The following is a 14,833-nucleotide window of genomic DNA, read 5'->3' on the forward strand; positions in this document are numbered from 1 at the left end:
GGGCACTTTAGGATTTCTTTAACACAGTTGGGTCTGGATGCCAAAGGTCCAAAAAACCCGACTGTTTACAGAAGGAAGAATTTCACAGATTTGTTTTTTCAGACCTCTGGAAGGCTCTGGCAAGGGGACATAGAGATGGAGGGGCTGCAGGGAAGAGAAGGTGTTGGGAAGTCCCGGAGAAGGATGCATCCCCAGCTCTGCACCAGCTGGGCAGCGACCCTAGTTAGTCACTTCAGCTCCTGGACCTGCTTCTGCTTCTTCTTTGTCTTTTTTTAAAATATATATATTTTTAATGTTCATTTTTATTTTGGAAGGAGAGACAGAGTGTGAGCAGGGGAGGGGCAGAGAGAGAGGGAAACACAGATTCCAAAGTAGGCTCCAGGCTCTGAGCTGTCAGCACAGAGCCGGACGTGGAACTCGAACTCATGAACTGTGAGATCATAACCTGAGCTGAAGTCGGATGCTTAGCTGACTGAACCACCCAGGCGCCCCTGGACCTGCTTCTTTGTACGAGGAAAAGATCACTTTCTGATGGCTAAAGCTCTCTGACCTGACAGCATGTGATATACCCTGATGGGGTTCGTGAGCAAATGGCTATGAAAGAATTCTTGAGATGTCTTTGGTGCAAAAAGGTGATTTTTGTTAAAGTATGGGGACAAGACCCGTGGGCAGAAAGAGCTGCCCTGGGTTGTGAGGAGTGGCTGATTATATACTCTTAAGTTAGTGGGGGTTAGGGATAGCGTAAGTCTCTAAGGAATTTGAAAGCAAGGCTTTGGAGGCCTTGAGGGGCTAGCTGCTGTTAACATCAGGTTACTTTTAGTCTTTAATAAAACAAAAACATTAAGTAAGGCAGCCATGAGTTGCTTGAGGAAGGTGTCTCTCAGTGGGATGCAAGCTGTAAGGAGAGTTAACGTAAGCTACATTTCTCTTGCCTTTGTTTCCCTCATCATATCCCACCTCAGCAGGGTGGGGTCGGTATAAGGCCATGGCTTCTTTTACATTTTGTATGATTTAATTCTGGTTGTGAGTTAATCATGAGTTCAAACATGGCAAGTCTGTGTCTCTCCTCTCCCTTCTCCCCTGAGACTCATCACTCCCCAAGGCTGCTCCTTGCTCTCTGCTTTGCCCCCTGGAAGGGGAGGCTGTCAACTCCTCTAAGGTCCGGGCTCCTAGTGTCACAGCCCCTGTGATGAGGCTCCTGGGTGTCCTGCAAGTTCAGCACATCTGTGATTGATGGCATCCAGCCTTCCCCACTGAAGGAGTCAGGCATTCGGTTTTAGAGGCGCTTCAGAGATGCTTCTGTATTTCAGAATCTGTAAAGGAGTCAAGATCCCGTTCTTTGGAAGGCTTCTAGGCCCCGACCCAAATTGTCTACTCCTTCCTAGCAATCGCAGTGGGAGCTGGGGAGGACGGTCTTTGTCAGAGCCAAGACTCTTGGCTCACCCTCCCAGAGAGGAGTAGTTGCTGACTTGCCTTTCATCCACTTCCTGAAAGAGACCACTCAGGAGGCTTTTCTAAGGGAGACTCACTGTCTCCTCTGCTAGAAATAGAAGTGGCTGGAAACTTAGAAACTTGCTTTTAGAAAATCTAGTCCCGTCTCCTGGGGCCCCCTGGAACATTTTTATGATGGCTCATTCAGTCTTGTCTTTCCTTAGAGTTAGCAGAGCTCGGAGAGCAGCCCCCACCCCAACTTCAGGTTGGGGTGGGGGGGAAGGGGGTGGAGGATTCAGCAGATGACATTTTGTGTTCCTTTGTCTCCAGCAGGAAGCAGCAGTAGAGAACTCCTTCCTCCCTGTGTCTGGCCCCCAGGCTCCCCAGGGTCTCCAGGTGCCTCGCCCTCTGTGGGCCGAGCTCTGGTCATTTCAGCAGGGCCCCCGAGGAGCTGCGCGGGAGGTGGCCTGTCAGAGGTGGGACAGACAGTCCGAGCAGGCACTGAGATCAGCGGTTTTGCTCAACCTGGGGTGTGGACTCAAATAGGCTGTGGGGTGCCTGGCAATTCCTCTGGCTGCTAGGCCTTGGATCCACGCCTGCTCCCTGAGAGTCAACTTGGGAACTGTGATTTCTGGGCCCTGTTCTAAGGACCTTATGAAAAAGGGGGAGGGGTGGCTCCCCGCCCTGGGTGGCTCAGTGGGTTAAACATCTTGGTTTTGGCTCAGGTCATGATCTCACAGGTTCGTGATTTTGTGAGTTCGAGCCTCGCGTCAGCTCTGGGCTCTGCACGGACAGTGCAGAGATGCTTGGGATTCTCTCTCTCTCCCTCTCTCCCCTTCTCTCTTCTGCACCGCCCCCCCCCCCCACCCCGCTCTCTCTCACTCTCAAAATAAATAAACTTTAAAGTGAAAAAAGGCAGGGGATTCAGTGCAGGAAGAGAAGGTTATTTCATGTTTTCTGACTTGATGTCAACTCTGTGCTTTAGAAACTCCTCCCCTCGTTTGCTTTTTCCTTTGCCTTCTTTCTCTCTTGGCCTCCTCTCCCTTTCCTCTCTCCCTTCCTCTTCCACCCTCCATTTTCTGCTCTGTGGTCAAGGGGAGCAGAGCCCAGAGCCAACTGGAAGGAATGTTGTATCTTTTACCAAAGGACTAAAGTTGCTGGTGCCCACAGAGGGACATTTGCCATAGGACCTACCTGTGTGACCTCTCAGAAGAAAAGCATCCTTCCCTGAGTCCCATCTGGCCCAGCCCAGGGTCCGGCAGCAGAATAAAGCCAGTACCTGTCTCTGCAGGCTAAGGCCGGGTCTCACGCTTGTTTGATGTGTCCCATCGGTAAAAAGTTTTGTGCCTACCCCCCCCCCCCCCCCGCCCAAACAGGTTCACACTTCATACAATACATCACTGTACAAATGCATTGTGCACATTTCAAGCATATTAAAAACAGAAAGAGACTAAAAATATGGCTGAAGTTGTCCTGTCTTCTCACCCCCTCCTGCGTGTCTGATGCACTCCTTGGGGTCTGCTGGCCCAGGTGTCTGCAGCGCCGCAGGCCGATGGGCTTTTGCAGGTCACTCAGGGTGAGGTGGGAAAGAATGGTGGGGTGCTCACTAATAGCTTGTTCCAAAACATTCCGGCTCGCCTCGGCACTGGGCGCACGGTAAGCTTGCACTTCCTCCTCCACTGGAGGCTGGGCTTGGCCACATGATTTGTTCTGGCCAAAGAAATATGAGCAAAGAAATAAGGGCAGAATCACTTCCGGGGGGGGGGAGGGGCGGTAAGCTGTAAGAACCAGGGATGTAGGAAGAGGGAGGGACGGAGGAACAGCAAGGGTCTTAGTCTGCTCCAGCCGCACAAAGGCCCACAGCCTTGTGGCTTCAACAGCGAGCAGGTATGGTCTCTCAGCGCTGCAGGCTGGAAGTCTGGGATCAAGGTGTCCACACGGTTGGTTTCTCCTGAGGCCTCTCTCCTTGACTTGCAGATGGCCACCTTCTCCCTGTGTCCTCACATGGGGGGACATGTCGCTTTGTGTGTGTGTCTTGATGTCCCTTTCCGGTAAGGACACCAGTCCTATGGGATTGGGGCCTATGCTAGTGACCTCATTTTACCTTAATTACCTCTTTAAAGGCCCTATCTCTACATAAATCACATGGGACACAACACAGCCTATGACAGCATTTGAAGCCGTTACTTTCCAGAGGAGGCGCCGGCAGAAGAGACAGGCTCTAGAAAAGTCACCACGCAGGCCCTGCAGGAAGCCCCCGAAGGCGCCTGCCGAGCTTGCGGAAATCCGGCGCAGTTTCAAGATGGCCTCTGTGAGCCACGTCGCCCAGCGGCGCCTTCCTGACTCTTCCAATCGTTCTGTAGCCCCCAATTCCCAAATCAGGTCCTTCGCTTCCTGGAATGCTGACACTTGGCACTTTCCCACCCAAAGCTATCTGACTGGTGTCCACCAGTCCCTATCTGAATGGTACAGATAGGACAGGACAGAGAGCGTTCCTTCTGCCTTCCAGCCCCGTGCTACCCATGCTACCCGAACCCAGCCATGGCACCCCCTCCGGGGAGGCTCACAGTGCAGTGGGCGGAGGCCTCCCCTTCGGTGCCTAGGAAGGCGAGTCTCCAGGAGGGAGATGAGGGGGGTGGCTTGTCATTTCCTAACTCAGGTTTCCCTTGGGACTCGGGATGTTCTTCAGCAAGTTAGCCTTTCTCAGTGCTTTAGCCGTCCCAGCGTGGAGAAATGGGTGAGAAGACGAGCGATCGATGAAATGGTTTAGGAAATACGCTACATGAAGCCGAACCGGGCCTTGCTGGATTATTTCCCAGGGAAATTCCACACAGTCCCGGTGCCTGTCCCTGTCAGTCAGGGACATGTCCACAGTGAACTTATCACCTCGCAGTGAGTGGTGGAGGACTGCTTTCCAGAGCCCTCAAACATTTGAGGTTTCCTTTCCTGAATCAATTTCCTTCAGCGACCGCCTCGCTGTCTCCATCACTGTTTGCTTTGAGCCTGTGAACAGGGTGTTTAAAAATAGCCGAGTCTGAAAGCGTCAGTGTGCCTGAGTGGTTCCCATCTGAGAGGGCTTGAGGTGGTGATCGCCCTGACTGGGCTGGCAGGGCCGTCTTTGGCCCCACTGCCTTCTTCCTCCAAGGCTCCCACCACAGCCTTCTTCCCTTAGCTGGCAAGAGCACAGGATGCATGGCTTTGATATAGAATCAGGACCAGGGAGAAGCTTCTGCTCCTGCTGAGAAGCCAAAGGGAACGTTGTCAACAGAGTTCAAAACCCCCTTTCCGAACAAGATAGTTAAGATCGGCAGGAGGCTCTGGAAGCCTCTGTTTTGACTGTCGTCACCAGTCCTTGCGACATACACTTAGCTGGGGCCACGGGGCAGCTAATGTAGCATCAGGCTGTGTCCCTGGAGAAGCTGAAGAATACCTGAAATATCACTTCTGCTCTCCCCATACTCTGGTCATCACCTTCCATTCAGTCTCCAGACCTCTAGATGTTGGAGTCCCAGGATGCTGTACTTAATCCCTTTCTTTTATGTCCACTCTCTCTTCCTTGAAGAATTTATCCAGCTATGGTGCTCTAAAAATCATCCAAATACCCAGATCCAGAACCCCCCATTTATGTCTCCAACATTGGCCTTTTCCTGAAGTCCAGGTCCCTTTATCCAACCACCTACTCACTCCCCACTTGGATGTCTAATAGGCGTTGAAATGTACTATGGCTGAGACCTAACTGCTGGGGCCGCCCCTCTGCCCCAATCATGTGCCTCTCAAAGTGTTCTACATCTCAGTAAATGGCACCCCCTCCATCCAGCTGCCAGCCAGAGAGCTGTTCTTAATTCCTCTGTTTCCTTCACTCACTGCATCCAAGCTATCAGCGTGTCTGGTTGGCTTTACCTCCAAAGTATATCCCAAAGTGTGTACCAAAGTAAATCCCAAGTCCATCCACCCATCCACCCACCCTTCCTTCCTCCCTCCCTCCCTCTCTTCCTTCCTTTCTTCCTTCCTTCCTTCCTCTCCTCCCACCCTACTACCCTCTCTCCCTCTGTCCCTTCCCTTTCTCTCTTTCTCTTTCTTTGTGTGTCTGCTATAATAGGAACAAGGTAAAAGAAAGAAAATTTCTTCTCCTTACATAGTATCCTCTTTTGAAATATTTTTATTTCACTTCTTCTAACAGCAATATAGAAACAAATAATCATAAAAAATAAGATTATAAATTGTCCATTGATTATGTAATAGCACTTGGTATTGCTACAGGGAGGAGGTCTGGGGCTGGATCAGGCCAGCTCAAGCCTACCCAGGCTCTCCAGGCCTCTGTGATCTCTGCTGAGTCCATGAAGGCATCACACAGTGCCGTGCACAGTAGTGTCAATGGAAACCGCACGTTTTACACCCAGGGGCCTCAGGGACGACAGAGAGATGGGCAGATAATGAATGAAACTGCGAACAGTATTGTATACACACGGTAAGCCAGAGCATTGTCCTAGGGTGCTGGCGACACAGGTGGGCCTGCAGCTGATTCACAGACATCTCTTGACCCGCCGCAAGGCAGGCTCTTCACAAAACTGAACTGACTTGTTGAGTTATTTGTGTTCCCTGTGAAAATAAGGGAGCTAACAGACATTGGATGATGAATAAGGAGATGTACCCGGTCTCTCCCCCTCCACTCTTCCTCTCTGGTCCCCTCCTCTTTCCCGTCCGTCCTTATTCCAAAATAAAATTCTCTTGGGGTGAACTAAGCGAAAGAGCTGAGACCTATTCAAAAAAGTATGCCTTGATCTCGGTTTCCTCTCAGAGAACAAAGCAAGGAAGGGACCATTAGGTTAACCGAACAACTAAATTGCCCAGTTGACGCCAATTCAATTCGGTTGACAAAATCAACAAAATCACTCAGCTTTAGTTGAGTCCAATTTTTTTCAATTACTGTAATGACGGATTTCTAGAAAGAAAAAAGCAATTTGGCATGATTTGCTGAATATGGAATGGGCTTTCCTGCGTAGTTCGAGTATGTGTACCTGTGTGCCCTTCCAGAGTGAGTGGTGAGTGGGTGTGGGCCAGCCCACTACCCCACCATCCCCAGGACTCATCTCAGAGAAGCCTGGAAGGAATGCCTCTGGAGGGCTTGGCAGTGCTTGTACATAATCCCTGAGGAGAGACAGTGTGGGGTAGAGAAAATCTCCCTCCTTTCCTGCCTGAGGGGAGCTGGTCTAAAGGGCCAGGCATTCCACTGAGGTCTTTTCTGTGGACCAATCCTCTGGGCCTCTGACTTCCCTCACTGCTTAGAGAGTCAGGCTGAAAACAAATCTTAGCTATGTTGATATACCTTCTTCGAAGGAAGTGTAAATCCTCTGGCTCTTTGAAATCACAAGAAAGTGACCATGTTCTTTCCTAATTAGGGAGCATTCATTTACATCCTCTCACTGCCTGTCCACAAAAGAAAAACAACCTTCTTCATGTGGGCCAGGGTGTGTATGTGTGTGTGTGTGTGTGCACGCGCATGTGTATAAGTGTGCATGGACCCTGATGAGACTATACAAGAAGATGAAACATGAAAGAACACTTTACTTCGACTACGGAATTGTGATTGGTAATATGTGTTCTGTGGGTCCACTTTCCAGCCATTGCTCTGAGTTCGACCCAAATATTCTGAATGGCAAAGTGAGAGCTACATGTGGGGGCTGAAGGAGGTGGAGAGTAGAGGGGTTGGCAGTTTGCGGGTTTGGCAAAGCATTAGGACCATCTGTGGGGTTCAAGTTCATTAATAAATGATCTGTCTAGGCATTATTAATAATGATTGAACCTGTCTATATTCTATAGCCACTAAAGAGCTGTGTAACCTAAGGGAAGTCATCTTCCTTTCCTGGCTTCACTGTACTCCTTTATGAACAAGAAGGCGTGACCAGATGATGTCAAAAGCCAACCCTCCCCTCCCCCCACCCCGCTGGTGGGAGAACACGTGCCACGTGGCATTCTACCAGGTTCGCTTTCCTACCCTGTTGAGGTCTTAGTCCTCACCTTCCTGATCGTCATGCTTGTTGTTAGGGAGAACCTTTTAAAGTCAAATCCTTAACTTCTGGACTTGACCTACCCAACTGGCATCACCATTTGGACAAAAATCAAACAGTTATTGACAAGTTAGCAACAGATTAGTAACAGTCTGATTCAATTAAAATTAGTTATTTAAATCAGGCACAGAATCTCAGAGGAGGCTCAGGGCAAGCTTCTGAGGTCCCTCCAGTGTTTCTGGGGAGGGCAAGAAGGACATAGAGGTGACACCACCAGGAGAATTCGGGTTGTGGGAAATCTGCTGACAGACTTGCCTAGTCCATTTAGCCACACCCCTGGAGGAGCAGGGTGGCGGCAACAGGGCTCTTTGGAGACTGGGATTGGTGTGTGTGGCCAGGGCAGGCAACAGAGGGCATCTGTGCTTGCCCCCCTCAAGCTGCACGGGCGTGTCCTGGCACACGCTAGAAACAAGTTACATGGCACTGGTAGGGCCAAGGTCTAAGACCGACAGCAGCCTGGCCCAGCCACTCACCGGAGGCACTGGCTGCAGCTGTGGGGCCTGGGTTCCCAAGCTCCACTTCATCACTCCTTCTGGTTTTCCCTTCCTGGTGGGTCCCTGTCAGGGCTGCTGAGTCACCTATTTAGGGTGAATTTGAGCCAGTACTTAGAAGACGGCAACAGGAGATGGGCTCATCTGACATACCTACTCATCTCCTCCCTGGATGCCCAGTGCTCTTGGTGAAGCTTTTGGCAAGAATCACAGCTTTTGGGGGTCCCCTCTGGGATCCCAGATCATAGCACCAGTGATTCTGGGAGACAAGAATGTAGGTCGGTGAGGGGAGGATGGAGACATATTATCCTGGGAGCCAGGTCTCACTGAACATCTGGATGGAGATGAACACCGGGGTCACAGACAGTCAAGGGTTGTTGGGTTCCACAGCAAGCTGGGACCCCTGAGAGAGCACCTGCCAGGAGTCTGGGGGTCCACGGTTCACCAGTCACAGGGAAGCCCTTTCTCTGGGGAGACCCGCTCAGGGTGACTCAGCCTCAACTCCTTTCCCGTGTCCCCTCCCCACCTCCTGAACACTCTCTCCTAGCTCCTCTGCCCCCTTCTAGGGCTTCTCAGCACAGAGAGAACCTCCGGGAGTTGATGTTCATCTTGGTGACTCCAATGAGCTTGAGTGGTGTGGAGAGACTGAAGGAGGAGGCGAGCGGGGAGTCACAGAAGAGATCAGACAGCTCGTCCCGTTCCTCCAGCTCATAGGTGGCATCGTTGAGCATCCTCCTGTGCAGGTCACAGGTCTGCTCGATCTTCAGCTTGTTGATGTCACTGCGCAGGCGCATGAGCTGTCTGGCCAGCTGCTGGTCCTGCAGCCGCATCTCCATCTGGAAGGGAGGAAGGGAGCATCAGCAGAGAGCTGCGCTGGGGGTTACAGCTCCACAGTCTCTGACAAACACAGACCCACTGATAGGAGACCTAATTAATAGCTTGCATCATCAGTTGGTCTACCTGGAGATATTAGCACGTTCCCTGCTCCGGGAGGTGAAAAGACATACATAGCAAGATGACAAATGGGGACAGATGGGTTTCCCAAACAGTACTTTGTGTTAGGCTAGATTCAATGTCTAAATCCTGGAATAGATGCATGTCAGTCCTGGCTTCAAGTGCAGTCTCATTGTTTACAGGTACGTACGGATGGAGTAAGAGTATAATGGAATGCATAGGAGTGACAAATACCAAATTCAGGAGCATGGTTACCTCTGGGTGGGAAGGAAGGAATGTGATGGGGAAAGGCAGATGGGGGCTTCAGCTGTGTTGGTAATGTTCTATACCTTATGTCCGGTGGTGGGTATACTGTTATATTATTCTGCAAACCTGTAAACAATTTACAATGCCTGCAGTGTTTCTTAACAAAGTTTCAAAAAAAGCCAAACAAAAACATGCTAATGTTTGTAGAATGTCTTACCATGAACCGCATTGTTCTAAGCTCTTCAGGTATGGATTAGTCTGCTCAGGCTACTCTACAAATTACCATCGCCTGGAAGGCTTAACCAATAGATGTTTATTTTTCATAGTTCTGGAGGTCTGGAAGTCCAAGATCAAGGGGTGGGCTGATTCCGTTATTACTGAGGGCCTCCCGCACAGCTTGCAGACGGTCACCTTCTTGCAATATGCTCACATGATGGAGATAGAAGGCTCTGCTCTCTCTCTCTCTCTTTTTTTAATGTTTATCAATTTCTCAAGGAGAGAGACAGAGTGTGAGTGGGGGGTGGGCAGAGAGAGAGGGAGACACAGAATCTGAAGCAGACTCCAGGCTGTGAGCTGTCAGCACAGAGCCTGAGGTGGGGCTTGAACCCACCAACTGCGAGATCATGACCTGAGCCGAAGTCAGGCGCTCAACCGACTGAGCCACCCAGGTGCCCCTCTGCTCTCTCTTTTTATAAGGACATTAATCTCATGATAGGGGGCCCTACTTTTATGCCCTCAAATCTAACCATCTCCTAAAGGCCCACCTCCAAATACCATCACACTGCGGGTAGGGGCTTCAACATATGAATCTGGGGGGGTGGGCCCAAAGATTCAGTCTATAAAAAGTATATTAACACGCTAAAGTTAATCTTTACTACAACTCTGCTAAGCAATATCACCATCATCATCCGCAATTTAGAAATGAAGAGGCAGAAGCTCGCAGAGTCAGTTATTATGTGATCACAAAGGTCATAAATGGCAGAGCTGAGATGAGAAACCCAGACAATCAGACTCCAGAACCCAAACTAATGACAAGGAAGTTCTGCCTTTTCAGGTATTGTTGATATGGAGCTAGTTCTGTGCTCAGTGAACTAATAAAAGGCTCATGATATCTGGTCTAACACCCTTACGGTTTCCAAAATCCATTCACGTGCTGACTTTGTCAGGACAGTAAAGCCAGCCCTGAGGGATCAGCCTGGCAGTTTGGATGAGCATTTTACAAGTCTGGGAGGGTGTCAGTGAGTTGCTCAGTCACAGTTATGCCATGGCAGAGATGGGGGCTGGAGCTCACAGGACATCCTCAGGCTCCCAGCACAGAGCACTTTCCATTAACAACCCTGGGACAGGTTATCAGCTGTTCCCACATGACATGATAGTTGATTCCTTCTCACTGTTTACTCTGCCTATAATTGCAAGTGGTTCTTGTTTTAGTATTTTTGTGTCTTCAAGCTCAGCTATGCCTTTTGCCTGGTGCTTGGAACCAAACTGATTTGGAGAAATCAACCATGAGATCCCAGAGGGAACCTTTCCATTGTTATGCAAGTGAACACAACTGTTTGCACTTGTCCCCTGTTAAGGTTTGGAACCCAGTGCCCTCCCTGGTAGAAAAGTAAGTGACTTCACCAGTAAGCATTTTATTGGTTTTTGTTTTTTTGTTTTTTTGGTTTTTTTTTTGCTCTCTTTCATTTTTTTTTTTTTTAATTTTTTTTTCAACGTTTATTTATTTTTGGGACAGAGAGAGACAGAGCATGAACAGGGGAGGGGCAGAGAGAGAGGGAGACACAGAATCGGAAACAGGCTCCAGGCTCTGAGCCATCAGCCCAGAGCCCGACGCAGGGCTCGAACTCGCGGACCGCGAGATCGTGACCTGGCTGAAGTCGGACGCTTAACCGACTGCGCCACCCAGGCGCCCCGCTCTCTTTCATTTTTAATGTACTTCTATGGATCCCTTTTCTCTCCATTTCGTAGATGAGAAAAATCAGGATAAAAAGTCTTGCATGGGGATCAGCAAAGTGTTTAATGGCGAAATTGGTATTAAAGTTCATAGCCCCCAGTCTACTAGCTAACTTCTCAATCCTTGGACATAAAAACCCAAATTTATTGCCAACCAGAAATTCTATTGATTTAGAAGAGCACCAAACTAATGATGGCAGGCTCATCACAGGGCAGTTGGTCATTCATTCATTTGTTATGCAGCCCTTAGTCATGCCTGGAACGGGGCCAGGTGTTGTCTAAAACCCTTCTGAAGCAGATGGTGGTCAAGTTTGTCTGAAAGATAGTGTCAGCTCACTCTCATTGCTTCTGGGGTCTTGATTGAACCCCTCCCCCCCATTTCTCCTTGGGGGTATTCTGTAATTTGGAGATAGAGCTCTTTGAAAAGATAGGAACTTCATGTTTTAGGTTTGAACTTTGTCACCAGGAGTTGGATCTTAGGTCTGAAAAGATCCTTTAAAGTTGGAGAATTTCAGGCTTGAGCAGGTGTCCGGGAGTATCTGTGAGATGCAGCCCGCAGGGGTGCCCGGTAGAGGAAAAGGTCTATTTTTCTATGGCCAATTGATCCAGTCAAAGGTCAGAGAACAATTTAGGACTGAAATCCCATCAGAGTCAGCTGGAGAAAAGGAGTGACAGGAAGGCACATGTCCGTTCCCTTTGACTGGACAAAGTCCACCTTGGTGGAGTCACTTCACAGACTTATTTAGCTTGGATTCATTCAACTCTGCATAAAGTAAAGAAGAGAAATAAAACCACGCTTTCAACAGGGCTAGGATTCTGGCCATCGTTGTGCCCAAAGGAACACGAGGGAGACTGGGAACCTGCTCTTTCCCCAGCGGGTCCTGGTTCTGAGGGTGCCTTAGTGTGAGTACCTGCTTTAGGAGTCGCTCAGAGTATATGTTTTGTTATGACCCCTGCATGTAAATCAGCTACTGCATCTGAGGCACAGAAAACAAGTGTTTGTTCCAACACCACAGGGAAAACTGGCGGTGTTGGCCCTATTCGCACTAAGGGATTTTCCAAGGGTGACTCTGTGCCTTAAACATCAATTTGAGGCCCCACTGAAGAGGGAACTCCATTGGGAATCAGACCAAATCCATACAGAAACGAGCTCCCATGGCTGAAAAAAAAAAACCTAAGCAAAATGTGCAGGGCTAAAAGGATTTTTGCCCCCTGAAATTTTTTTCATCGTAATAAAATACGCATAACAAAATGTTTACCATCTTAATCACTTTGAAGTGTGCAGCTCAGTAGCAGCAGGCACATCCCCATTGACCTGTGGCCATCACCACCATCTTGAGACCTCTTCATCTTGTAAAACTGAAACTCTGTCCCCATTAAACACTAACATCCCACCCCACTCCCCACCCCCACTCTACTTTCTGTCTCCATGAATTTGACTGCTCGATGTACCTTATGTAAGTGGAATCATGCAGAATTTGTCCTTTTGTGACTGGCTCATTTCACTTAGCATAATGTCCTCAAGGTTCACACGGCTAAGAGGCTTTCTAATAAATGAAACTTTCTCAGAAAGTTTAGGGGACGTCGGGAGAATGGCAGCTCCTGAGGAGGGTGCCGAACGAGAGCTGTGACATGGTTACAGAGCAGGGTCTGGGCTGGGGATGAAGGCCCTCCTTCCTTTTTCTTTCCTGTCTGCCACAGATGCACGTGGGCAGCAGTGACATCATCCCCCATCTCCTGCCACATACTGTCAGGTGCAGGTCATATAGATTATTTCGCTGCATATGCTCACAGCTCTAGATGATAGGTATTTCGATCTGTTTCACGGACGAGGAAACCCAACTCAGGGAAGTTAAGGAACTGTTCAGGATCAGCCAGGCTGGGCAAGGTGCGCTCGGATCACCCAGGGGCCCATCAGAGCCCAGAGCTGGTGACCTCCCCATGGTTCCCATTTACCTGGAGGTGGTCTGGGTCCCAGAGGCAGTAGAAGGGATAGAATCTGGGGTTCGAATCTGGATTCCAGTGGAACCCCCTCCTCACTAGTTGTGTGGGTTTGGGCGAATCACTAACTCTCCTTGAACTTCTGTCTCTTCATCTAGAGAAAAGCGATAATGCCTATTTCAAGGACTATGAGAAGCATATTAGATAATAAGGGATATGCCAAGTAAGCTGAATAGTGCCAGTCAAACAAAGGTAAGAGGTTCACCGTTTAAGCTCTTTCTCTCCAGGCCAAGGTGTAGAATGTGGAAACTGGCCAGAACTTCCCACTTTTAAGACTTTATTAAAGAGACTGAGACACTGGCCCTAAAACCTGGTCCTTGTGACTCAACTATCAGTGTGAGTTTAATGCTTTCCCTGGCAAAGACTCAACTGTAGGACGTGCTGATTTCCAATCCCCCTTCCCAGGGTGGCCTGTTGTTCCTGCAGAATAAAGGCCTTCGCTGGATTTTCAGAGGAGCGCCTACAATTCCAGTAATCCTGTAATTAGGGCATAGTACTTGGTGAAAGGGGGAGAAATGTCAGCACATTGTGGTAAAAGGTTGTGTTCGTACCGGGTGAGGAAGCTCACGAAGGAGCTGGTGGACAATCGGTGGCCCTGCTGCAATAGCCAATGAATGTAGGATGGCCAGCCGAGGAAATTCACAGAAGTACCCAATGTGAGAGGGCTCTGCTGTGAGGTCTCTGTAGCCAAGTCTCAGGGGAGTTGGAAGAGGGGCTGACTCCTGCCTCGGGGAGGGGTGGAATAAAAACAAAGGCTGCAGTAAACTCCTGTGGAGAACAATATGGCAGTTCCTCCAAAAAGTAAGCATAGAGTTATCACATGATCCAGTAATGCCTCTTGTGGGTATATCCCTACACGAATTGAAAGCAGGGACTTGAACAGATACTCGTACACTCGTGTCTATAGCAGCATTATTCACAATAGGGGAAGCAACCCGTGTGTCCGTCGACGGAAGGACAGATAAACAAAATATGGTCTGTCCATACGACAGCCTATTATTCAGCCACAGCAAGAGATGAAATCCGGACACGTGCTACAGCATGAATGACCCTTGAGGATGATATATAAGTGAAAGAAGCCAGACACAAAAGGACAAGTACTTTACAATTCCACTTACATGACAGACCTAAGTAGTCAGATTCACAGAGATAGAAAGCAGAATGGGGTTGCCAGGGGCTGGGTGGGGGGGGGGGGGTGGATACAAGAATGAGGAGTTAATGTTTAATGGGGACAAAGTTTCAGTTGGGGGAGAAGGAAGCACTTCTGGAGATGGACGGTGCTGATGACCGCGTAACAATGTGAATGTCCCTAATGAGTTGTACACTTAAAAATGGTTAAAAGGGGGGCGCCTGGGTGGCTGAGTCAGTTGGGTGTCTGACTTTCGCACAGGTCATGATCTCATGGTTCCAGAGTTCAAGCCCCATGTCAGACTCTGAGCTGACAGCGTGGGGCCTGCTTACAATTCTCTCTCTCTCTCTCTCTCTCTCTCTCTGCCCCTTCCCCCGCCTGCTCTCTCTCTCAAAGATAAATAAACATTAATTTTTTTTAATCTTTAAAAAATAAAGCAATGGTTAAAATGGTAATTGTATGTTATATGTTATATTTTACCACAATTAAAGAAACAGAAAAAACTACAGATTTGGGGTGATGATTCTGACTTGATTTGCCCAGAGCCTTCCCGGTTTTTG

The 14,833-nt window shown here is 49.1% G+C and overlaps 1 protein-coding gene across 2 annotated transcripts in view; it reads right to left on the reverse strand.

The window, feature by feature from the left end:
• Positions 1–5,567: 5,567 nt before the first annotated feature.
• FAM167A (family with sequence similarity 167 member A) overlaps positions 5,568–14,833 on the reverse strand; it is a 43,590-nt gene continuing 34,324 nt past the window's right edge. For both annotated transcript variants that reach the window (XM_045462355.1, XM_045462363.1), the window contains one exon: positions 5,568–8,826. In XM_045462355.1, coding sequence (XP_045318311.1) covers positions 8,563–8,826 — 264 coding nt within the window. In that variant the 3' untranslated portion in view covers positions 5,568–8,562. The remainder of the gene's footprint in view (positions 8,827–14,833) is intronic.

The sequence above is a fragment of the Leopardus geoffroyi genome, chromosome B1 (assembly GCF_018350155.1).
Source record: "Leopardus geoffroyi isolate Oge1 chromosome B1, O.geoffroyi_Oge1_pat1.0, whole genome shotgun sequence".
Classification (NCBI taxonomy): Eukaryota; Metazoa; Chordata; class Mammalia; order Carnivora; family Felidae; genus Leopardus; species Leopardus geoffroyi.